The sequence below is a fragment of the Acartia tonsa genome, chromosome 4 (genome assembly GCF_053477335.1).
Source record: "Acartia tonsa isolate MP-2025a chromosome 4, ASM5347733v1, whole genome shotgun sequence".
Lineage (NCBI taxonomy): Eukaryota > Metazoa > Arthropoda > Copepoda > Calanoida > Acartiidae > Acartia > Acartia tonsa.
In genome coordinates this window covers 22,688,167-22,713,524 of record NC_137263.1, presented here as the reverse complement: position 1 = coordinate 22,713,524, position 25,358 = coordinate 22,688,167, and the positions used below count along the sequence as shown (strand labels likewise).

Genomic DNA, 25,358 nt, shown 5'->3' with positions numbered 1-25,358 from the left:
AAAACAAAAAAAAAAACAAGGTGGGGATGGTTTTTTTTAATTAATATTTATACAAAGGCCTATCTTTCCAGTTATATCTTTTCATAACGTAAATAATACAGTAAATAACTGTCAAAAACCTAAATTACCGTATCAGCCAGGGTTGTCAAATCGGGCGGGCGGTTTTGGGCTGCCCTTTTTCGGGTCCTTTTGGGCAGATTTGATCACCCCCCGTTTTTGTTTTTTTTTGGGGGGGGGGGTAAAAAAAGAGGGGGGGCAGGCCTATAATTTGGATATTATTTTAAAAACCAAAAAAAACTGGTTTTAATAAAAAAAACCGGTTTAAACCAAAAAAAACAAACTGTTTTTTTTTTTAAACCTGGTGTTTTACCATCTCTGCCCTAACCCTGTGGTGTTAACCAGTTCAATATAGCCTAACCTTACCTAAAGTAAGAAGTAGAGGGGAAGGGGGGATTCTGTATCTGACTATGCACTTTGAGTGAAACCGCCAGAAATAATATAGCTAGATTATCTTGGAAAGTTCGAAGGCAAAAAATATTTTTTTTCTGATGAAATATTGGATATTCTTTAGATAGTAAAATATTTTCCTGTCTATAAATATCTTTGATATGACACTAGCCTTTGGAAATGTACCAATAGGAAGATTATTCTCAAATTCTCCTGCATACAAAATATTTTTAACAAGAAAGAAGATATCCTCATCAGCTGATTCAGGTTTGGTTTGGTTTGTTACTAAATATTGAACATCTTGGCGGGTTTTTTCTTTGATGAAACTTATTTCTACCAGAGATTGGAGATTGACCAACGTTGTGTGAAGCCATTGCAGTTTCTTTAACACCCTGTTTATAATTAATATGCTTATATTCATTACATTTTCTTTAAATTTTTTCTGAAAGTCGAATGAATTGAATGACGATATGCAGCATAACCTAATTCTAAATACTTTATCAATAAAAGTAAACTTTAATTTTGAATGATAATTTTATAAAAAAGAAAAGAGTTTTTTTCATATAAAAATGTTAAATAATAAAATTTATGTATATTAATGTATTTTTTGAACACCCCCCCCCCCTGCTGATTATTTTCTCCTGCTAAAAAAATTCCTTTCAGTTTACTTTTAACATCCAACTAAACTCAAGGTTGATCATATTATTTTCTTCTTTTTTTAGCAACATTTTCTGCCTTTATATTTCTACAAATTTCTTTATTTTTACCTATCTTTTAATATGTAAATTAAATTAATATGATTTATGTCATTTAGACTGAAGAGGGTGCAATGTCCACCGAAATATATTTCAATAAATAGCTGGGAAGTATCAAAGACTTTTTCACTCAGTGAATTTATCAGTTAGTTTTTATGTATTGGGACAAGATACAGAGGAAGCAAGAAATTTTTAATTATAAGCTCTATGGGCACTTCAGAGGGGAGGGGTTTGAATTTGACAACTCAATTTTTTATTTTTAGTTTGAAAAGAAAAAAGTGAGAAAAAAATTTGTATTGGAGGGGAGGATTTTTACTAGGGGCCATTTCTCTTTGAGAAGCTATATTGTAAAAGAGAACCTTATCGGTTACGCGATAGCGAGATCCTTCAGTCACACACAGACACAGAGATCCTGTTACTATTGTATAAGGATTTAATGTAACGTGATGGTACTAGTGATGTAGGTATAAATTCTTACAACTATTAGTAATTTTTTCTTATAACCGTAAAACTGTAAACGATATAGAAAATTATTCATTTAATGTTACGTATTCAATCCATACAAGTCTTGTAATGATATATAAGCTTATTTTCCTTAAACATTTATAGCATATTATTTCATCATTCAGTACAGTTTCTTCTTTTAGTCTAAAATATAGAAATTATAATATCAAATAATATGACTGTAGGTACTTGCTTCATTTTTGGATTAGGGTGTTAATAAACATGAAAGTTTAAAAAAAAAACTAAAATTTAAGACAATTCCCGCTAATGGCACTTACTTAAATTTTGTGAACCATAGAGAAAAAAATAAAAGAGAGGAATCGAAGCAACTAGAAGACGAAAATAGGCAGTGGGCCTAGAGGCCTACTCAGCGCTGTTTCCGCGCTAAATTTTATTGCTATTCCACCACTTTTCAAATAGGAGGATTAAAAATTATCAAAAAAATATATTTTTATACTTTTTACTATTTCCATATTTAGGGCAAGACTATTAGATTAGATATTTTCATTTTAATGTTTTAATTAAAAATTACATAAAATTTTATTTTTATTAAAAAATATTTGTGCATGAAAGATGAATCCTTCCATTTCTAAAAAGGGGGAAATTTTTTCATAATAAACATTCAGCTGATTCTGACCGCCCAAGGCTGTTTGCTAAATATTGCTTATCTTTTTATTCACATTATTATTTTAAATGATTGACATACAAAAAGCCCTGGGCGGCTTTTGATTTTCGTCTGCTAAATTTTCTTTACAAAGGGAGAGGTCATTTTCTAGTAAATCCCGTAAAGGTGTGTGTTATAAGGCCTAAAAATAGTAGTAGAACGATAAGGTGCTCTATATATTTGTATTTCCTATTGAATAGAACAATAGGGAAGAAATTTTTTTTTTTTTTTTTTGATAACCGTACCTGGAATATCTGAAATTTCTATCAAACGCTTTGTTTGGCTCAAACTGACACAAATAAAAAAAAATATAATTATAATAAATCAACCTGTAAAGAATGACTTCTTCCTTTGTTTAATGGTATAGATTGTTCTTAACTTTTACCTTGTACCTATAGAAAACATTATTATTATAATTATATTTTTTTTAATTTTTGTCAGTTTGAGCCAAACAAAGCGTTTGATAGAAATTTCGTATTTTTTTTAGATAATCCAGGTACGGTTATCAAAAAAAAAAAAAAAAATTTCCCTATTGTTCTATTCAATAGGGAATACATATATCTAGAGCACCTTATCGTTCTACTACTATTTTTAGGCCTTATAACACACACCTTTACGGGATTTACTAGAAAATGACCTCTCCCTTTAGGGATGGGAAAGTAGTATTATACCATGAAAAGGGGGTGAGTATTCATCCTCTTATCCTTTTTTTCTTATGTTGTCAACTAAAGATCAATTCTAGAACACAGTACCTTTTATTTAGAACTAGGGTCTGAGCCCCTAGCATCTAGGGGGAAAAATAGCCTAAAACCATCCAATGCTTAAATATGATAATAAGATAGCTTAAACTATCATGAGACATACGTGAACCTTACCTAAAAAGGAGAACTAAATCAGTGCAGTAGTTATTTAAATTTTAAGCTACAGACAAAATAACCCTACTAGGTCCTTTTTATACTAGGATTTAAGACTACCTTGCTAGTAAAATATTTGCCAAATCTTGGTGGTCTGATAATTTGGAAAAGTTTCCTGTGTTCAGGTTGCTGTTGAGCTGTCCACAAAGGCTACAGCTAACACTAGCATCATACACCTCATTGGATTTTGATCCTGCAAAAAAATATGAAGTTTTAACATGAAAATCTTTACAATTATCAGGGATAAGGGATGGGAAACGTAGTAAAATATTATTTCAGGCCTATTTCAAGCCTAGGCCTAAAAATCAAGTTATGGGATGGCGCATTAGTTCGTTATCGACGCTAATGAAATAGCTGAGTGTGTGTGTGTGTAGTAGATGAAGTATAGAATAAAGTAGCTAGTCTAAAGTAAAAATAGAACTTTTTATAAAACCAATAAATTAATGTCTCCTATTTTTTTCTTTCTTTTTCTCTAGTAATTTGAATTTTTCAGAAAGCTATCATTGGGTTGTCTCAAACAGATTTTCGGTTGTATTATTTGCATTTTTATTAATGAGTAAAAATTGTATTTGAAAATATCATTGTTAATTAAAATTCAAAATAAAAAAAAGTAATAAATAAGCACTTGACGAACATTCTATCAAGTTCTATGGATACTATTATGTAATTAATAGATTTATACGGTGTATTAAAGTACAAAGGGTAAGGGTAATGTGTTTTATCAATTCTGTATAACATTTTGAAAATTTAAAATACAACATTTCATATATAAACTACCAAATGAAAATTCGTACCTAGCTACCAACTTTCCAAAAAATAATCCCTATATTTTTGTTTTCTATATATGGTATTTTTTAATGTAAAACTCTGGGTAGATTTGATAATTAAGCAGATGTGATCGAACACCTTTTTTTCTTCTTTCTTATTTTCATTTAGTAGCAGACCATTTCAAATTTTCACATGCCGCGGTTTTTATATCGGCTGCCTCCATATGTCTATTGGTTGATACAAAACAAGCCAATTCTTATTGGTATTCTATTAGGAGCTGCCTCCAGTGACGACATTTAATTAGGAAATGGTAAAAGTTGCAATATCCCTTTAGAAACTAGGCCGGGACCTAATTAATGGCCAGGTTTCCTATCCCTTATCCCTGACAATTATTAACATAGATGTTTTTGGAATATATTTTAACACTAGATAGCAAAGGTAATTCAAGCCAATGGACATATTATTACTTGGATTTACACCACATTTTTATGTTCTTTGGACTGACCAATAAATAATTTCCATATTAGCAACCTAACTCAAAGATAGTTTTTTCCCTGTCTTAATATCCAAGTAAATTCTATATCCATTTTTAAACCTTTTAATGGTATGTGGGCGGTTTATTTCGAATTAAAAGAACCTGATCGTAACAAAAGATTATTACGGCTAAATTGCAGTAGAATTTAAAAATATTAAAGCAGCGGAGAAGACGCAGATAAGCAGCCGTCTCACTTCTAATGATATTATCATAATATTCATCGACATACATACGGATAGACCTAGTTGTATAGTAGGTAATCTTTAAAAATTAAGGAGAATGTTCACCTCGTTTTGAAATGATAAACTCATTTCTAAACAATGCCAAAGCATGATAGGAAGACTCAAAACTGTTTCTGCAGGCAAAGCAGATAAATTCATTTTCAAGATTCTCTTCCAGACAAGACTCCAGGTTTTCTCTGACTATTTTATTTTTATCACAGGCCAACTCCAATATTTCTGTAGGTGTGTTTCATTCATAATCTTAGTTTTATCATACATAGAGGTAGTAATGGAATGATTATTACTAGGATCTTACGCGTAATTTTTCATCGTGTACTGATACTCTGATAAAGTGAAGCTTGTAGTTGTCTAAAATATCAATACCTCCTGCTGGATGAACGATCTGACCACGTCCATGTTAGCAACCTAAATTGACGGAAATTTTGCCCTTGTCATAATATGCACGCATATTCTATCCATTGATGGATAGTTTATAGGTATATTTCTAATGTTGTATATTTAATCGTGCAGGAAGGAATGATTAATCTATTATCAAAAAAATGGATAGAAATTTTCTTTTGGATAATACCTACTAGAAACAATAATACAAAATCCTATGTTTGCTGTTCATTTGAAAATCACCAATCAAGAGTAAAACCCTAAAAGTCATAGTTTTTAGTTCTTAAAGCAATGTAAAGATATTGATAAATTGTAACTTTTGATAAAACTGTAATTTTGTGTTATGAATGTTCCTTGATGGGAGTTATCGCAAATGAAACAAATCCTCTCATTTTCCGACATTTTGAATTAATACCATCTCATCTGAAATATAATAACAAAATTATTCACAGGTACAGCTGATTACTAAACCTAATTAAAAACAATTTCATTTTAAGTTTAATCTATTTCAATTATACTACGAATATCATATTTTAATTTCACTTAACAAATTTTCCATTTCTTCTTTTGTCTTGCATTCCATTATCCTTTTGAAGTAGTACCTAAATTAAAAACAATATTAGTTCTCATGAAAACTAAAGCCTTTTTGAAATTAAAAAAAAGGATACTCAGACATCCCTGCAACATCCAAATGTGTGACGGACACACACACACACAAAAGGAAAAACTTTTTAGAGACTACTGCTTTAGAAATTTTTTGAAATGATGGAAGAAGTGAAAAAAAAGAATAAAATATTAAAATCTGGTTCAGCTTCTGGGATGAGTACTTATAGTCCTTAAGTTACAGAACTTGAGGTGTATTGTTGGCTTGTTCAATTAATCACGGAAGAAATTATGCCCCCCCCCCCCTCCCTAAACCTGATTAGATTCCTTTGGATGTAATAAATCAGAACACAATTCTTACTCAGCACAGTGATAGGAAATGATTAGTAGAATATTTTAGAAATTCATTAAATCTAGTTATAAATATTACTCTTTTCTTGATTTATTACCTATAATTCGTAGGATTAAGCAATCGAAACTTTAATTCTATGTCTGAATCAGCTGGACTGAGCCGTCTGTGTGCCCGGACCAACAGCTCGTTCTCAGGATTGGGATCATTATGCAGCCGCCTTAATAGAATTCTTTGTGGCAGCCATCGTAGAGAGTAGAACCAGTCGCTGGTCTCCTGATAAAAAAGAACCAGTTTTAAATTGCAAATTAAAATCTTCTAACCTGCTTGTTTAAATACTAAAGAATTATAGTGTATTTTACATTGCGGGTCGGCATGTAAAATACACTCAGCTATGCGCGAGGCTTACCAATCTAGGATTGGCCAAATGATTCTCACAACCAATCTCCGTGTGCATACTGCATATGATTCCTAACTTCAGAGAATCATGGCTACAAAGTAAGAGTTTAATGAACCAGTTAATTCTGTTTTGTGGGATTTTTCATAACATCCTCTTAAAAGTCGATTTATATAATATCTATATAACCTCTGAAGCAATAATGTTCTGCGCTTCAAGTTTTAAAGCATCGCTTCTTATTCCAACTAAAATGTGATCGGGGGGGGGGGGGTGCGCAAAGGGGTAACACCTGGCCCTTTCCCCCCCCCCCCCTTGAAATTCCTTGCTTTTCGATGCCATAATGTAGTAAGTGAGTGATCTAAAGTGAAAAGACAATGGTCGATAAATTGATTACATCCCCAATGATGACACACAAAATTACCCCTTCGGTAGATTAAAATTAATGGTTGAAACGATTGAACGCTCAACTTAATGAGCCAATCAATTAAAATTCACTAATGTCCAACAAGAAATAAGAAAACGTTTTAATAAAACTTTGAGGACTAATGTAATCAACAACCCAATGTGTAAGTTTACCTTAATATCATTCAGGATGCCAACACAGGTGTCAATATTAAAAGCTGACTGAACACCAAACACCTGCCTTGTTGGAAATCTTGCGTGCCGGATATTTAACTTCTTGGCCGCTGGAAGGGTCAGTGGAACTCTAAAAGTAAAATAAAAATATCATAAAAGATATATTTTGTGTCAATTGAACTGTTTATAAAATTTTTACTTACAAGTGGCTGTGTCCCTAGTCTCTTTTGACATCTAATTCTACAGATAAAAATCTGCTCGGGACCTATTCAAAGAATTAAAACCTATCTAAAAAGTGGTAAAAAAACTATAAAAATATATTTCTGAAACAAAACTGAACTTGAAATAATTATAAAAGGTTAAAAGTTCCGACTAATAATAAAATATGTACAATATCTTTTACACCGAAGCTGTCAATTTTAAAGAAACCGCAAAACATTCGATGGTGAACGAATAAGAGTTTCCAAACAGCCTTTAATAATCCCGATACCTATGTTAAGCTTTTCTAAAAAGAAGAACCCGGCTGTCTATAGTTCAAGCTACAGACACACACACAACAGAGTGACATCCTATTAGTTTTATATATAGATTACGTACCTTACTTTACCTCGTTCTTGTTTGTCAACAATTCCTCCAATGACATAAATATCATCTGGATTAAATTTGACCAAGTTATTCCTGGAATCTGGGGACAGGTAAACAAGCCTTAAAATTAATAGGTATTTATTAATAGATTTATAATATATTTTCACACCTCGATCTTGAATAGGAGACGAGAAAATCACGAAAACTTATCAATCTAGTACTCCATCTAATAGGATACCTTAATGAAACTTGGTGGAAATATGTAGTATGTGAAGTTAACTTAAATCCTTGAAAATTTCAGCCGTGAGGAGCTTCAATATTAGACTATAAAAGTTTTAAAGATTTTTAATCAATATAATAGATTTGAAATCTGCATAAAATTTTAAGGATTTTTTATAAAATTAGTTTTTTATATAATTCTTTATTTAAAGGCGCAAATACAAATTAAGTTAAATAATTTTGAGATCTGTGATTGGTGGATTGAAAACTATCTGCGCTCTGATTGGAGAAGCTTAAGTGACGTACATCATTCAACCAATTAGAGCGTAGGTAGTTTCCAATCCAGCTATCCTATTGGTCAAAATTTATTAACTTAAATCGTATTTGCGCCTTTAAATAAAGAATTATATAAAAAACGAATTTTATAAAAAATCCTTAAAATTTTATGCAGATTTCAAATCTATTATATTGATTAAAAATCTTTAAAACTTTTATAGTCTATTCAATATGCCACTTTTTTAGGGTATCATTTTCATTTATAGATTTTTAAAAGGCTATCAATAAACAAGTCATCAAGTATCAGCTGATGATTTCAGTACACTTTAGGTAGGTACTTTTTTCATTTTTCTTCAGATACATTTTTTTATTTCTCCCCCCCCCCCCTAACTTTATCCGGGAATCCCGTGCATTACTGGCCAGCCAATTTTGAAAATAAAAAACGTACATAACGTACACAAAAAAAATACGTTACGTACATAAAAAAAGTAAAAAAAACGTACAAAAACGTACATTCCTAATAAAAATAAGTTAAATTATTTCCTAGTTACCTATTATCAATACATTTAAGTCTACTAGCAGCTACCTGTAAAGGAGAACCATAGCGAACTGACAGACACAAGATATCCTATTACTCTATTCAAAAGAACTAGCTTCTACGCTCCTAAAGGCCTCTAGGGGCACTTGAGGAGGGGAGAGTTGAATTCAATAAAAAAAACATGGATGACAACATACATAAGTAGCGAAGCTCAAAAGTTATTTATAGACATCTGGAAAAAAATTAACTTAAAATTGCAATAAATATTCATTTTTTGGGGGAGGAGGTAGTTTTTTTTCTAAAGTCAATTTCTCTTGGGAGGGTGGATGGTGATACTCTTCCCCAAAATAGTTATAAAACTTCCAAAAACCTATGAGAAGCTATCCTGTTAAGGAGAACCATATCGGTTCCGTGGTTAGCGAGATTCTTTGGTTCAAACAAACAGACATTCTGTTATTATGTACAAAGTATATCCTATTATAAGGACCAGCGACTACGCCCTTAGAGGCCTCTAAAACTAAAAAGTAAAAAACAAGGATGACAACATCCTTAAGTAGCGAAGCTCAAAAGTTATGGATGGAAATCTGGGGACTATATAAACTATAGAGTAGTGTCGTAAAAAATAAGCATTTAACTTATTTAAATAAATCACAAAACCTTTTAAAAATATATAATAACGTGAAAATCTAGGAATAAATTCAGCCCCCCAACCAATAAGCAAATCTCAATGAAATTTAGTGGAAGTATTAAGAATGAAAACTAATACAATCCCTGAAAATTACAACCGTCTATCAGGAATATGAGTTGTGAAAATCACAAAAACCTATACATCTAGGAATCGATCTAGCACTGCAACAAATAGACAAACCTTAAAGAAACTTTTTGAAAATATGTAGAATGTGAATTTATTTATTCCCTGAAAATTTCAGCCGTCTATCTTGAATAGAAGTCGAGAAAACCATGAAAAAAAGAAAATCTAGGAATAGATCTAGCACCCAACCAAAAGGCAAATCTCAATGAAAATATGTAGAATGTGAAGTTATTCAATCAAAAAATAGGAGCCGAGAAAATCACGTTTCTCCGATAGCAAAACGGACTGACAAAGTGATTATAGAGTAGCTTTGCTAATAATTTTTTTAGTGAGGGAAGGGGGAGTAGACCACCCCCATTTCTGATTTCAATTTTAAAAAGAAAGAAAAAATAGGGGAAGGGTTGTGATTTTTTTTCTAAGAGTAGTTTCTCTTGAGAGGGTGGTTGTACCCTCTCCCAGGACCTATGAGAAGCTACCCTGTAAAAGAGAACCATATCGGTTTAGCGGTTAGCGAGAACCTTCGGTACAAATAAACTGACAGAGAGACATACATCCTGTTATTACGTACTAAGTATATTCTATTTAATAAAGTAGTAAGTTTTTTGTCTGATGCTTAAGATTTTCATAACTACTTCACACAGTTACCGAGATGGTTTTAGGCTATTTTTCTACCATTTTGAATACAGGTTCTTGAAGGGATATGGAAGGACAGAGAAAATAGCCTACAACCTCACAAAGATCATGTCGGTTCAGCAGTTAGCGAGATTCTTTGTTACAGAAAAAAAAGGATTTATAGGATAAACATATAATAGGATATAGGGTTATTTTGTCTATTGCTAAAGATCTCAGAAAATACTAGTCTTTAATACAAAGTAAATCAATGCCTGTCTGTCTAAAGCTTAAGATCTTGGTAACCGCTGAACAGATTGGGTTCTAAATTCTAATCTTCAGGGAATATATCTACTAGTCCTGTGGTAGTTTTAGGCTATTTTTTTAGAGTGTGGGAACCCAACCCTCCCCCCCCAAAAAAAAAAATCAACAACCCCTCAATTTATTTTTGTAAACTAATGCAAATCAGCGGGGTGGGGGAACCCCCACCGCACACTGGAGCGAAGCCTAAATGAAAAAAATAATCACAATCTTTTTTTATATTTTTTTTTGACAAATTTCCAACAAACGATTCTATAAAAGAGGGATACGAAGCCTCTAATCCTAGTAGAAAGTAAAAAGCTTTAAGTGTCCCTCCCCCAAAGAAAATAGCAAAAACCATCACAGGACTATTAGGTATATTCCATGAAGAGTAGAGCACAATAGGTTCAGTGGTTACTGAGATATTAAGCTTCTGATATACAGAGGGACAAGCAGACGGACAGAAATCATTCTACTTTGCATTATAGATAATATACTATTTTTGTAATACTTTTTGTACAAATACAAATAAATATACAAATACTTTTATACTTATATTTGATTCTTATTCTTTAAAAACTGAAGATACCAAAAAATAAGACTTCTTAATCCTACACTGTGCACCATATGATATCTCGGAAAATTTACCCAAGTATATAAAGAATTTGAAAAAAATTATCGTAAAATCTATTAAAGGGGTAGTAGCATGAAATGCATTTAAACTTGAATTTAGTCAACTGCATATCTCTTTCTGTTCAATAGTTTAAACTATATCTATAGGACATATATTTCAAATCCATAAATTTAAACTGTAAGTTCTAATAACATATATGCATAATTTACATACATATTTTTGTTCTATGAAAATTGAAGATATTATTGAATTTATTTAAATAATACACCTATTGTTTTTGCAAAAATTTTCGTACAAAACATACAAATTACTTTTCTGCTAATATTTGATTCTTATTATTTTTAAAAAAACGTAAAACGTACAAAAATACAAATTTCAAAATACGTTACGTACACATATCAAAATAACGTCCAGAACGTACACAGATTCGATGCGTAACGTACAAAACGTACAAAACGTACACTCTGGCCAGTCTGATTATATACACCGCTAAAATTATTTAAACTGACCTGTCGTGTGGATACATATCAAGATGTGATTCTGATGTTAGGTTGTACGGGGCAACATCCGCGTTCTTTGATAGTTCATCCGACAGTTTTGGGGTTAAGTCAGGTTGGATATTTGTTATTTGCAGCTGGAACGGTGTCTAGACACAATATGGATGTTTTTTAAAACAGATTTAGCTTTTTAGGTAATGTAGATTTACTTGTAACCATCTATTTCATTTTAGTACTGTGAATTTCATTAAAGGGGCTAGTAAGCTCAGAACTTACAGTTTTTGAATTTCGGGGGATGGGGGGGGGGGGGGGTTACCCCACAAGCCACTAGCCAAAGAAAGTGCCAAACTGACATCTGTGACTCTGTGGTCGCTAATTAGTTATATAAAAAAAATTTCATTAAAAAAAAAAACATCAGCTCCATATCTTTAAAAATGTTAGGAATCTGCCACTTCTATTGAATGTTCTCTATTGCAGGTTTCCACTGATAAGAACATAAAGAAGCCAATCGTTTATTTTATTGTGATTTTATATGCTATCTATTATTAATATGTCTATTATATGTTGTGTTACATTTATCATTCAATATAATGATCTTGTTTTATAATGTGTTTCATTGCAGATTCCGTACCGAAACTAATTGAGGTTTAAATATGTTTTAACAATATCTTTTCTATTTCAAATAAAGATGCATAAGATGGGACGTGCGTGTCAGGTTCATTAAGTCAGCTAAAGCCTATCCAAAGGTAGTTTCTGGTTATTCTTACAATGATAGCAGAGCCTAGTTGCAATTGTGTCATAATGTGTAGAATAAAACTACAAATTTCAATTGTTAAAGATCTACGGGAATCAGTTTTTTTTTCAAAGAAAAAGCTAGAATAACCATAGCTGAATGAATCTAATACACACGTACATCTGTATGCTTAATACTTGTCTATTCAAAAGACTTGTATGGTGTTAAATGAATAATACTTCGGGTAAGAAGGGTGAAAAGAAGAAAGAAGATACTTCAGAACACAAGTCTCTGGAGGGTGTATCTATTCCTGTAAGTAAAAGACAAGAAGGTGTAAGTACTTCAGAAAAGAAGGGTGACATTTCAAAAACTCCCTGCCAGACGGGTGGCATTTCAAATACTTCCAAAAGGAAGGGTAAAATAAGCGATACTTCTATTAAGAAGGGTGATATCCGTATTACGTCATTAGAAAAGGGAGATTTTTCAAATACTTCCATTGAGAAGGGTGACATTTCAAGTACTTCGACTGAGAAGGGTGACATTTCAAATACTTCAATTGAGAAGGGTGACTTTTCAAATACTTCAATTGAGAAGGGTGAACTTTCAAATACTTCTTTAGAGAAGGGTGTAATTTCAGATACTTCGGCTAAGAAGGGTGGCGTTTCAAATACTTCAGAAAAGAAGGGTGACATTTCAAATACTTCTGTAGAGAAGGGTGGTTTTTCGGACACTCTAACACAAGAGAGTGACGTATTTTTTATTCCAAATTTTCATACAGAGGAAGGTGATTCTAAACCTCAATTAGTAGAAATGGGGGAATTAAGGGTAGGGGTAGATGCCCCAAAACTCAACGACTATGAGAGCTATGACCAATTTCAGGAAGTAGTAGAAATGTGGGATCTTACCACCGACCACCCACCAAAGAAAAGGGGTTCCCTGTTAGCATTAGCGTTACCAAACAAATCCGAAACTTTTGGTAATAGTATCCAAACGTCCTTATTCAAGAAAATAAAACCAAGTGTATTAGCAACAGCAGAGGATGGAGTACAACAAATCCTTAATTTTCTTGATGAGTTGTTAGGTCAAGATGATTTCACAAAAGAAATAACGGCGTTTGAAAGGATATGGCGTCTAAGAAAGAAACCAGGACAGACCATAGTAGAGTATATTAAACAAGTTGAGTTATTTTTAAATGCATGCAAAGTGAATGGATGTGAGTTCACCGACAAATGCTCAGCATTTATTTTACTACTAGCGGCGGAGCTCACACACACACAATATGAGCTGGTAAAGGGTACAGTTAATTTGAAGGAAAAAGGTAAAGTATTTACAAATGTAAAAGACAAAATGCTCACTATGCTTACTAATTCCATTGGTAATGTCGTCGGTAATTCTAAACCAGATCAAGGTTTTGACGAAGCCTTTTATGCTGAACATGAACAGGCATTTCTAGCCTGGAGCAAGAAAAAGCATAATTTCAAGGGTAAGTCATGGGGGAACAACAATAACACCCAGACCGCGTCAAACCAAAGACAAAATAACTCATCTGATACCAATCCTAGGGATAAAGATGGGCGGATGTACAAATGTAGGATTTGTGATTCTTACAGGCATTTAGCTAGACAATGCCCTCACAATCCAAAGAACAAAAATGCTTCCCAATTTTCAAAAGGGAAAGGAAAAGGGGAAATGTACATGTCTCAGGGAGAAAAGGAAAGTGTTGAGCCGGGAAATGTTACTGAACCAGAGAGTGAGGATGAGGTTGAAAAAGTGTATTTTACTACAAACAAACATGAAATGAGTAAGTTCACCGCTGAATCACTCAATTGTGCAGCATTAGATACCTGTTGCACTAAATCCCTGGCAGGACAAAAATGGCTAGATATCTACCTTAAATCTGTCCCTGAACATCTGCTCAAAGAAGTAAAAGGGCCATACAGTAGTAACACTACTTTTGAATTTGGAAATCAAGCCAAATTGAAATCAGGAAAAGCTTACACAATTCCTGCTATTATTGGGGATGACTTTCATACCATAGAGATAGATATAGTCCCTTCTGATATTCCATTACTTCTTTCCAAAGATCACATGAAAAAGATGGGAATAGCACTTGACATGAGTAATGACACTGCTACCATCAATGGAAAGAATCTAGAAGTCAACACCACTAGTGCTGGACATTTCATAGTTAGCCTTTTTGGTGGAAATGATGACATTGATGACAACAGAGTCATGGAGGAAGTAATGACAGCAACATTGATTGAAGGTGATGAAGGCAAGAAGATGAAGATGTTGCAAAAGTTGCATAGACAATTTGCACATAGACCAAAACAAGTTTTTGTAAATCTTCTAAAAACAGCTGGACAATGGGATCCATCATTCAGCCCATTGATTGACAAGATTATGAATAGCTGTGAAGGATGCATTCTGAGAAAAAGGAACTTTGACAGACCTTCTGTAGCTCTGGCATTAGCGAATGACTTCAATCAAGTTGTAGCTTTAGATCTGAAGATAAGAGGAGACAAGATCATATTATACATGGTTGATTTGTTCACAAGATATACACTAGGAGTTACAATCAAGAACAAACAACCAGAACAAGTGGTCAAAGCCCTAATCAAGACATGGATAAGATATTTTGGTTTGATGGAAGGTTTATTATTTGACAATGGAGGTGAGTTCTCTTCAGAATGGATGAGAGAAGTGTGCAGTAGATTAGATATCAAGAACTATACCACCGGATCAGAAGCGGCCTGGCAAAATGGGATAAATGAGAGAGGTCATGGACATGCAGATGGCATGGTGGATGCTTTTGAGAGAGATTATCCTGAAATTGATCTTGATACTGCATTGGCATGGATCTGTTCAGCCAAGAATTCACTCACCAATGTGTATGGGTTTTCACCTCATCAACTGGTTTTTGGCAGAAATCCAAAGTTGCCAAACATTTTGGATTCACCCCCCCCAGCCAGAGAAGTGAAAGCACAGAGCAAAGCTCTTCTAGAAATGTTGAATGCAATGCACAAGGCAAGAGAGTCTTTCATGCAAGCAGAAAGCTGTGAGAAGCTGAAGAGAGCTTTAAATACCAAGATGAGAACAGCTGAAAGAGTATACAAGCACAATGAATGGGTATACTACAAGAGAGAACGAGACAACATGTGGATGGGTCCTGCCAAGGTTGTTTTCCAAGACGGAAAAGTGATCATGGTAAGACATGGAGGATATTGTTGCAGGGTGAGTGCAAACAGGATTCATCCAGTTCATGAGGATCTTGCAAAGAAGATTGATAGTGAAAATGAAGAGAACAGAGACACTGAAACCGTGGATGATGTGCCAGAAACATTCAAGGATCAGAACAAAGATAAGAAGGTGGAAGCAAGCACAAAGACCAGTGACAATGGTTTGAAAAGCACTGTTGAAGATGACAACTTTGTCCTAGCAAATGAGGAACCTACAAATGATCAACTTGATACAGAAGAAGCACAAGAAGAACAATTTGTTGATGCTAGAGAGAACAATGAAGAAATGAATGAAGCTGAAGCAGCAACAGAAGCGGAGAAAGAAACAACTAAGAAGGCTGGGAGACCACCAAAGAAAAACAAAAAGGTGGCAGCTAAACCTCTTTTTCATCCACCAGAAAGGATTGAAATGAAAATTGATGGAAAATGGGAGCCAGCAACAGTCTTGACAAGAGGATCAAAAGCAGCTGGCAAATATCCAACATGGTATAATTTTCAGCTGGATAATGGTCAAATCTTCAATGATGATGCAAACAACTGGGAATACAGAAAAATTTCCAGTGAAGAAGATGTGCGCAATTGGATGCATGAGGAAGTGCTTGCTGTTGAAAAGAGATTCAGCAGAATGCTTGGAGGCAAAGGAGAAAGAGCTAGACAAACTAAAAGAGTTTGGAACTTATGAAATTGTAGATGATGAAGGGCAAGGACATGTGACGACTACATGGGTGCTGACTGAGAAAGGTACGGAGATAAGGGCAAGATTAACAGCCAGAGGATTCATGGAAGATGATGAGGTGCCCAAGGACTCACCAACTATGCATAAATCATCACTAAGAATGGTACTAGCGTTAGCAGCTGCAAGAAATTGGACGATTGAAACTTCAGATATACGTTCAGCTTTCCTCCAAGGTAACAAGCTAGATAGAGATGTCTATGTGAAACCACCCAAAGAAGCTGGTCTGAAAGACAAGCTATGGAAGCTCATCAAGTGTTTATATGGACTAAGAGATGCCAGTAAACAATGGTACTGTAAAGTTCTAAACATCTTGAAAAAGAATGGTTTCAAGAAATCAAGATATGATTCTGGGCTTTTCTACATACAGGATGACAAAGGAGAACTTCTTGGGATAATCGGATTACATGTGGATGACTTTATTCATTGTGGCAATGATTTTTTCAACAAGAAAGTACTGCCCAGTGTAATGAAAGAATTCACAGTTGGGAAATCAGAAAGTCATGCTTTCATGTATACTGGTTTCATGATCAATCAAGATAAGGAAGGAATCACTCTAGATCAAACAGCTTATGTTGATGGCATTGAGATCCCAAAGCTTGATGCAAAGAGATTGATGCAGACAGATCAAGAGATGACATCGGAAGAGCTGACACTACTGAGAAAGATGACAGGGCAGCTGAATTGGACAGTGAGAGCAACAAGACCAGATTTGAGTTTCAACATGATTGCTTTATCCACAAAATTCAAGGGTGGATTAATTAGTGATCTCAAGGAAGCTAAAAAGACAATTGCTAACCTAAAGCAAAACAAAGCAATGGTTAGGATTGCAGCAATCAGAGAGTTGAAAAGAGCTGAAATCTTGTTGTTTACTGATGCTTCATATGGAAACATCAACGATGGCAAAGATAGCACTGGCAGTTATGTCATTTTCTTGATAGAACCAATATCAGGAAAGTGTGCACCGCTGGATTGGAGAGCCAACAAAACAAAGAGAAAGGCCAATTCAACACTAGCAGCAGAAGCGTTAAGCTTGAGCATAGGTTTGGATGCAGCTGTAGGGATCAGATGGCAGCTGAGAGAGATTTTAGGAGAGGATCACAAGTTGCCAATCACAGCAATAATAGACAACAAAGACACATACGATGCTGTGCATTCAAGCACTGATGTGACAGAGAGAAGACTGCGCAGAGAAATTGCAATTCTGCAAAAATATCTGGAGTCTGGAGAGATCAGAAGAATTCTGTGGTGCAGGGGAGAGCACCAACTGGCGGACTGCTTGACGAAAAAAGGGGTGAATGCTATGCCTCTAATGCAGGTCATGCAGACAGGTATAATGGGAGATAATATCTTACAGATTATCTCTTAAGAAAAGAATAAAAGAATCATTCCAAAAATTCAACATTATTTCGTTCTTTCAATAGTAAAAAATAAAATAAATTTCAAAAATATTTTCATCTCTGATATTTTCAAAACTTTCTTAATCATTTAGCGCCGATTTCAAAAAAGGGGCTTTCTATACACTTAAATTGTCCGTGAAAAGTTGATATAGATATTTCAATAAGGGTTCTTTACAAAAGACCAACAAAAAAATTCAATTTTTATTTCCAAATTAAAACTAAATGATTTATTTCTCCATATTAGGTAGGAAATAAAGTAAGAACGAAAAATTATAACAAATTTCAAAGGAAAACATATTTTTTTCAACAACGAATGGTTTTATTCTAAGAACATTATACCAACAAGACAACGACGACTTTAGGAAAGTTTCTGTTTCCTAAAAATTTTTATCGCGGCATTCTTTCATTCCGTGCGCACACAGATGGTAGGCACGAGTCGTGAGAGAATTTGTATTTTTATTGGTTGAGGAAACGAGATAATGTTTACTTTTTATCGAAAAATTAAAGTTAAAATTAAGTTTTACTTGTATCAGCGTTTACAGCACATCAAACAATTTATCTATCTTTCAAAAAGGTAAATTTTAGTTAGTTTTATTTTCTTAACATAAATAAACCATCAAAAATGGCGAATTGTTTATCTTTACAAAGATATTTCATTTTTCTCTTGAGAACAAAGTATCAAACAGTTAATTCCAAATTTGTAATACGTAAAAATTTAGGCAAAAATGCAATTTAAAATCCAAATTATATTGCGTTTTGTTTTGTTTAAAATACGTCGACGTATCCTAATGTTGACAACTTCAGTAATTTGATAGTTTATTCAAAAACTTTCATTATAAACGAATTTTTGTTTAATTAATCCGAACAGTTTTTACGATATGGCTTTCTAAACTTTTATTCTTGTAAATATTAAGTCTTCATTTCTTAAATAAGTGGCTACTTTTCATAGTGTAATAAAAGCAATAAATGCTTACCACTTTTATTATTTCAGCATGGCAGCTGAGATGGAAATGAGCAACGCAGCTGGCAGCTGCAGAGGTTCCGCAGACTTAGATGTGGGCGAGATGGAGTCTATCCACATCATCGTGGCGCCATGTGAAGTCCCCAAAGACGTGTTTGACGAGGAGCAGACCTTCGTAAAGTGGGTTGCTATGCCCAAGGAGTCAGCTGCGCAGGTGTCCGAGTTTGTAATCGATCAGATTGAACAGGTGCAGCCGCGCTGCATATCCATATGGGCGTTCCAAAACTGCTTAACCAGTGAGGCGGTGGAGACCACAGATGAGTTGAAGGAGTGTGTGGACAACATCGTCGAGGCCTGGAAGTCCAACAAGAGGCACCGTGTTGTTTTCGGCACTGCCGTTTTCATACCCAATGAGTGTGAGCAGTGGGCAGCGATTGCAGAGTTTAATGCTCACGTGATGAAGGCCAATGCGGCAATGAAGATGCAACCTTTAAGGTTACATCGCGCTTTTCTGGTGAAGCAGACGGGAGAGAATATTCTCTGTGTGGATGGGCGCAAGTTTATTGAGCATAACGCCAAGCAAGGCCTCGGTTCCACCATGACGATAGATGCTCTGAAGATCGTTGTGAAGTGGCTGTTGCTACACCACAAGAAGGGCATGTTCAACAAGAACATCCCACCCAGCAACATGGATAACGTAGGGATGCAGCCTACCCCCCTAGGGTATACCCTGGGTTACTATGATGTCCCTGAGATGACCAGGATCATGAAGGTGCGCGGGATCTTCATCAGCAGACGCTCAAGGAGTGTGTCAAGAAAGAGGCTTGGGTCAGGTGGTAAGCCGGCGAAGAGAGTGCTGTCTACAGAGCAGGGGAGGACGCCGCGTAAGCAGAGGATAGCCAGCGTTGAGGTGGAGGAGCCGACGCAGATACTGTTGAGAAAGGTCTCGGAGGCCTATAAATTGAACGCGGAGATGTATAACTGTGACCGGTCGGCGGAGAAAGAGAAAGAGCGGGCAAAGCTGGACGCCATCTTTCTGTTGTTTGCGGAAAAATCCGAGAAATTGAAAAAGCTTGAGAAAGAGTATAATGAATTATTGAAGATGAAGACACCGGTCAGCAAGGATGTGAGCAAGCAGGAGGCCGAGATTAAGAGGTTGAGAGACATCAACAGAGACTTGAAGGCGGACAACCACTGGCAGAGGACGGAGATGAACAGGTTGCGTAAGAGGTTGCAGGACTCCGGTAGGGACCTGGATGATATGATGAGAGACCTGAAGATCTGGAAGCGCCGGGCAGAGGAGAAGAAGTTGCACAGGATTGAATGGGCCCCAGTAACTAAGAAAGTGAACCCCAGAAGAAAATAAATAATAATTAATGTTAGGAATCTGCCACTTCTATTGAATGTTCTCTATTGCAGGTTTCCACTGATAAGAACATAAAGAAGCCAATCGTTTATTTTATTGTGATTTTATATGCTATCTATTATTAATATGTCTATTATATGTTGTGTTACATTTATCATTCAATATAATGATCTTGTTTTATAATGTGTTTCATTGCAGATTCCGTACCGAAACTAATTGAGGTTTAAATATGTTTTAACAATATCTTTTCTATTTCAAATAAAGATGCATAAGATGGGACGTGCGTGTCAGGTTCATTAAGTCAGCTAAAGCCTATCCAAAGGTAGTTTCTGGTTATTCTTACAAAAAATAGCTCAGAACTTACAATTTTTGTGTCTAATGTAATTTATTTTACTGAATTTCATTTCCTATAAGTGCATAAACTCTAACACCCCCCCCCCCCCTAATATTATAAATACTTACCTTCGCCTCTTTGTTGATTGAGATGGAATTTAAAATCTCCGACAGCAAACTATTTTGCCTTAGTCGATGATCAAGCTCACAATTACTTTAATACAAGAAAGCATTAAAAACCTTTTAGAGACATATAACTCAGGAAAACTAGTGACAAAGAGACACTATTAAACCAAAAGAGACACTATTAAACCAAACCTAAATCACAAAGGAACTCAACCAAAAAAAGTTACAGCACTGAAATTTAGCATTGCAGTTGCCTTTAAGAGGTAAAATGTGGAACAGTGTGCCACCGCTGCTGCAAAAAACCGCTGTTTTTCACCGAAGTTTTTTTTAACTTTTTCAAGCCAAATTGGACAATTATTTTTTTTCTCAATTAAATTTCTCTTTATATTTTAATTCATTCCACACAAAAAGTGTCAGCTTGTCAAGTAAAAAGGGAAAACATTTTTTTTATGTTTGTCTCAAATGCTTCCAAATCGTCTTATTTGGCGAGAAAAAGCAAAAAAATCGGCGGCGGCATTGGTTCCACTGCCGTTTCTACACATCTCCACATTGTACCTCATGAAAGCCACTGTCATGCCAAATTGCAATGCTGCAACCCTTTTTTAGTTGATTTCGTTTGACGTTTAGTTTTGGTTTCTAAAAGTATCACACCCGCCCTCCTCATTTAAAAAATACAACACTTAGGGTCATTTTTAGAAATGTGTTAAAGCATTTCATTTGATTTATTGAATCATTGGTTATTTTCAATTTATAATAAAATATGTCCTTTTTTTCCATTGCTTTCTTGCCTTGTATATGACATATCTATGACCAGAGGAATGCCCCAGTCATGAAATTCTCTGACTGCAGACCAGTCATAGGCCAGGTTTATTGTCTGAGGATTATAATTCAACACAATTGTTTTATCACTTGATTCATCATAACTAATTTCACTTTGTTCACGTTTTTTTATCATTAACTTCGGATTTTGCACTTCCTAAATAGATTTATACAGATTTATAAAGGAAATATTTTCATTTGTTGTGCTTTAGAGAGGTCATGTTATACTACTTTTTGGAATTCTGATTCCTTGGACAACAAAGTGCAATGTTATAAGCGAAGCATCTCTATAATGAAGTCCTAAAAATATAAGTATGTCCTTAAACAGTATCTCTGTACCTATTTAAGCATTTTTGCAACAAATTTACTTCCAATTTTGCTTCGACTTATACATTTGTATTCTTCTTAATATGCTTGTGTTAATGTTCGTTTATCCTACCGTATAAAAGCTTCGCTTTTATAAATGTTGTCATCCTTGTATTGTTACTAACCACGTAACGTGTTCTGTATCTAAGGGGAGCCTAAGAAGGCATTTACCTACCGTTTGTCTATTCCTCATTGTATTGAAAAACATTCTTATTTCTCTTCCTAACATAGTCATCATTAACTTGGTCCTAAAAATTTAATAAATAGGTAGGTACCTATTTCTTTTAAACATTTACTTTTAAAAATATAACTAATAACTATTTATTAAGGTGAGAAAAAACAAAAGAGATTCATTCCTTCTATAATATTAGTCAAAAGATTTTGCATATTCTTAAAATAAGGCTTACAGGTATAAACCTATATATTTAATTAAACACACAAACACTTTTGGTTATTGCACTGGGTACATAATATTATTTTTAGAAAACTTGGTTCTTATTTTATTTAAAACTATTTTAGAATATTAATGGATCTCTCTGTTCAATACTTACTTTGAGAAAAAACGACAGTAGAAAGATTATAGGTATCTAAAGGAATAAGGCAATGGCCGATAAATTGATATACATCCCCACTTATGACAAACAGAATTACCCCTGTTGTTGATAAAAATTAGTGTTTGAAATTTTTGAACACTCAAATTATTAAACCAATCACAATTCGGTAAAAGTCCCCAAAGTTGTAAAGCCAACGAATAAGAAACGTTATTTTAAAACTTTGGAGACTATTGTAATAAACGGCCCATTGTCCCCTCTCCTCTGGAAAAATTATTTTACCTGGCAGTGGAAGTTTTAAGATCTGCAATGGCGAAAATATCTTTCTCAGTAACAAGATATGGAACCATTTCACCGTCTTGTCTCAACATCTCATGTTCCATTAGAAATATTTTTATCTTTCTCTGCCCTTCTTCATCTTGCACATCCTTATCAAGTGGATAAATTTAATTTGATTGCTAGGTCCAAAAACTTGTTCTACACATAAAAATAGTATCTCAAGGTACATTTCCAAACATGATGCACAAAATTATCCCTTATGTAGATTAAAGTTTGTGGTTGAAACGTTTGAACACTCAACTTAATAAACCAACTAATCAAAATTCACTGAAGTCCCTAAATGTGATTAATAAACGTTGGGGACTAGTGCAATATTAAACAGCCCATTGTCCCCTGATAGAATCTACTTAGGATACCTAAGAAAAAAAAGGGAATAGGGAGATTGTTTCTTAGCCGAAAATTATATCAGCTCCAATCAACAACATAAAAAATAAGGACTTGTTAATAAGGTTGTGTTATAAATAGATTAGGTGTTGTTATCCGAATGATTTGGATGATAACTAATGAGAAACCGGAAATACGTTTTCTTTTATTTAAAGGGTCAATGCGATATATAATGATTAGGATTGGCAATCCGAATCCGGAATCCAGAATCCGAAATCTGCCCAATTTTTGGCCAATTTTACAATCCAGAATCCGTTTTTTAATAGCGGATTCGGATTCTTAATTGTTAGGCTAAAATTTGCGTCGTTAGTTTTTTTGGTCCGAATATATATTTTAATTAGACGGATTGCCAACCCTAATTATGATTTATACTTGATCTACAATAACTAATTTATCCCTCAAGAAGTTCAGGGTCAAGCTGAAGAGGATTTTGATAAATCTTGTCTTGTTGTTGAATTTCGTCAAGGCTTGGAGTTCCCATGACAAGAGAATGAACATAGGTTGTTCGTGATCTCATGTCTTGCAGAGATATTAATGTCCTCCATTCGTCTAAACAAAAAATAATGAATCATCACTTAAAATGATGGAATATAAGACAATTTTTTAAAAATGAGGTTAAACTTTGCTGACTTCCATACCTACCTAGAAAATGATGTTTTTTTGACAACTATTACACCTATACCTATACTTTTCTATGTATAAATATGCTCATTAATGAAGTAGCTTAAAAATCCGCAATGTTAGACCAGACAGGTACTCTGTTAATTTGTGTTTACATTTTACAAATGGCAACCGTACCTACAGTCATAGATTTTGGAAGAATAAACTTGAAATTTCTTTTCTCCAGTTTCTCTATCTCTAAAAGGGCCTAAATAATAAAACTATTTGCTTTTTATATTCTAAAATTTCAGAATTCAATTACATAGCTACAAGATGCTAGAATTTCATATAAAAAATGTTAATACCTCTTTTAATATACATTTTTGGTTAGGTATTCCGTTCAATATCTTTTCTTCCAATTCTGGGGTTACTGAACGAGAAAGAACAAGAGAGATCTTTCCTTCTTCATCTCTAAAAAAAAAGAATGAATGAGTAATGAATATCTTCATGAAATGGATTTTTATTTAATATATAGGTACTTAACAACCCGATTAAACCAAAAATTTTCTACGACAAGCTTTCATATACAATACACTAATTCCTAATAAACTTATTTATCATTATACCTAATAATTTAAATCAAATGAATATACCAAAGGAAAATATCTGTATTTTCAAGAACAAAGTTAAAAAATGTTAAAAGAAAAAAAAGGTCTTACTCTTCTTCAGGGGGTTCTTTTTCATCATGGAAAAGTCTATCCTCAAATGTATCTCCCTCCCCATGTCTCTCTGGTCTTTTAAATAAGGTTTATATTAATCATAATTATTTATTTTATAATGTTAACTAAATATAGGTATGTCCCATTCCATAAAATGAGCAATCTTATTTTATTAAGTGGTAAGCTGCTGAACCGATATGGTTCTCTTTTAGGTACTTTGATGATTTTAGACTATTATATTTATATTCATAAGTTTGGGTATGGTTTTATACTATTTCTGCCCTTTCATATCCCCTGGATTATAGGTAGGTGTATTTTGTTGTAGTAAATTCATTAAAAAATAATTGAAACCTTCCTTATGACGTTAAATATATTATTTTCATGTAAATATTTGTTGTTCTTGGTTTCTGTATAATTTGGCTTTTTCAATGGGGGATTTTGTCCTTTGCCAAATTTGGATGTATATTGTACTTCTAACGTCTTTAATTGGTCAAACAGGCGGCTATTATGGTCTTTGGACTTGTTTACTTTTTTATGTGCCAATCTGTATATCACATGATGTTGATTCTCGTAACGAGTTAACCTTAAAACTTGTGAATATATTCGTTCTAATGACTTTGGCACCGCGATATAGTGCCTTCCAACCGGTATTAGGTTCCGATACATTGCATTTGTCTAAAATAAATAAGTTAATTAGACCTAAACACGTACAAACCTAAACAGTAGGTATATAATCATTAATTCAAAGGGTAAGATCACAAATGAAGAGCTTTTAGAGCTCAGTAATATGTCGGACATCAAACAAACAAAAAAAACAGAGAAAATGCGCAGATGATTGGGGCACACTAAGGATCGGACATGGCGATTTAAACAATCAAGCCTTGACTGGGAATCCCCAAGGAAAGAGAAAACCAAGTGGACCAAAAACAACCTGGAGGATAGAACTCCTAAGTACACTGAAAGATGAGGAAATTTCATCTTTAAGCGATGACTCTAGTCTTGCCAAATCTAAAGAATTTTAGAAAACCATTGTGCGTACGGGACCTATGCCAATTAACATAAAGGAACTCAGAATAAAATAGAATATG

The 25,358-nt window shown here is 34.0% G+C and overlaps 2 protein-coding genes across 3 annotated transcripts; both read right to left on the bottom strand.

Moving 5' to 3' along the window:
• Window positions 1–364: 364 nt before the first annotated feature.
• LOC145316458 (uncharacterized) lies at window positions 365–5,652 on the bottom strand. Of its 2 annotated transcripts, XM_080156969.1 has the most exons (5): window positions 5,563–5,652; window positions 4,875–5,047; window positions 3,345–3,477; window positions 1,799–1,850; window positions 365–841 (listed from the first exon to the last, which is right to left on the bottom strand). In XM_080156969.1, exons 1-5 carry the CDS (start codon window positions 5,607–5,609, stop codon window positions 503–505), a joined length of 744 nt encoding a protein of 247 aa, XP_080013095.1. In that variant the 5' UTR covers window positions 5,610–5,652; the 3' UTR covers window positions 365–502. The 2 variants fall into 2 exon arrangements, with proteins under 2 accessions (XP_080013095.1, XP_080013096.1); XM_080156970.1 differs by lacking the exons at window positions 365–841; window positions 1,799–1,850 and having other exon boundaries at window positions 5,563–5,629.
• LOC145316457 (mitochondrial ribonuclease P protein 1 homolog) lies at window positions 5,630–24,966 on the bottom strand. Its single transcript, XM_080156968.1, has 14 exons — window positions 24,629–24,966; window positions 24,271–24,348; window positions 23,917–24,022; window positions 23,750–23,819; window positions 23,351–23,500; window positions 22,511–22,658; window positions 21,853–21,925; window positions 21,281–21,468; window positions 20,496–20,580; window positions 11,614–11,750; window positions 7,730–7,837; window positions 7,133–7,262; window positions 6,260–6,435; window positions 5,630–5,809 (listed from the first exon to the last, which is right to left on the bottom strand). Exons 1-14 carry the CDS (start codon window positions 24,934–24,936, stop codon window positions 5,734–5,736), a joined length of 1,833 nt encoding a protein of 610 aa, XP_080013094.1. The 5' UTR covers window positions 24,937–24,966; the 3' UTR covers window positions 5,630–5,733.
• Window positions 24,967–25,358: the final 392 nt, after the last annotated feature.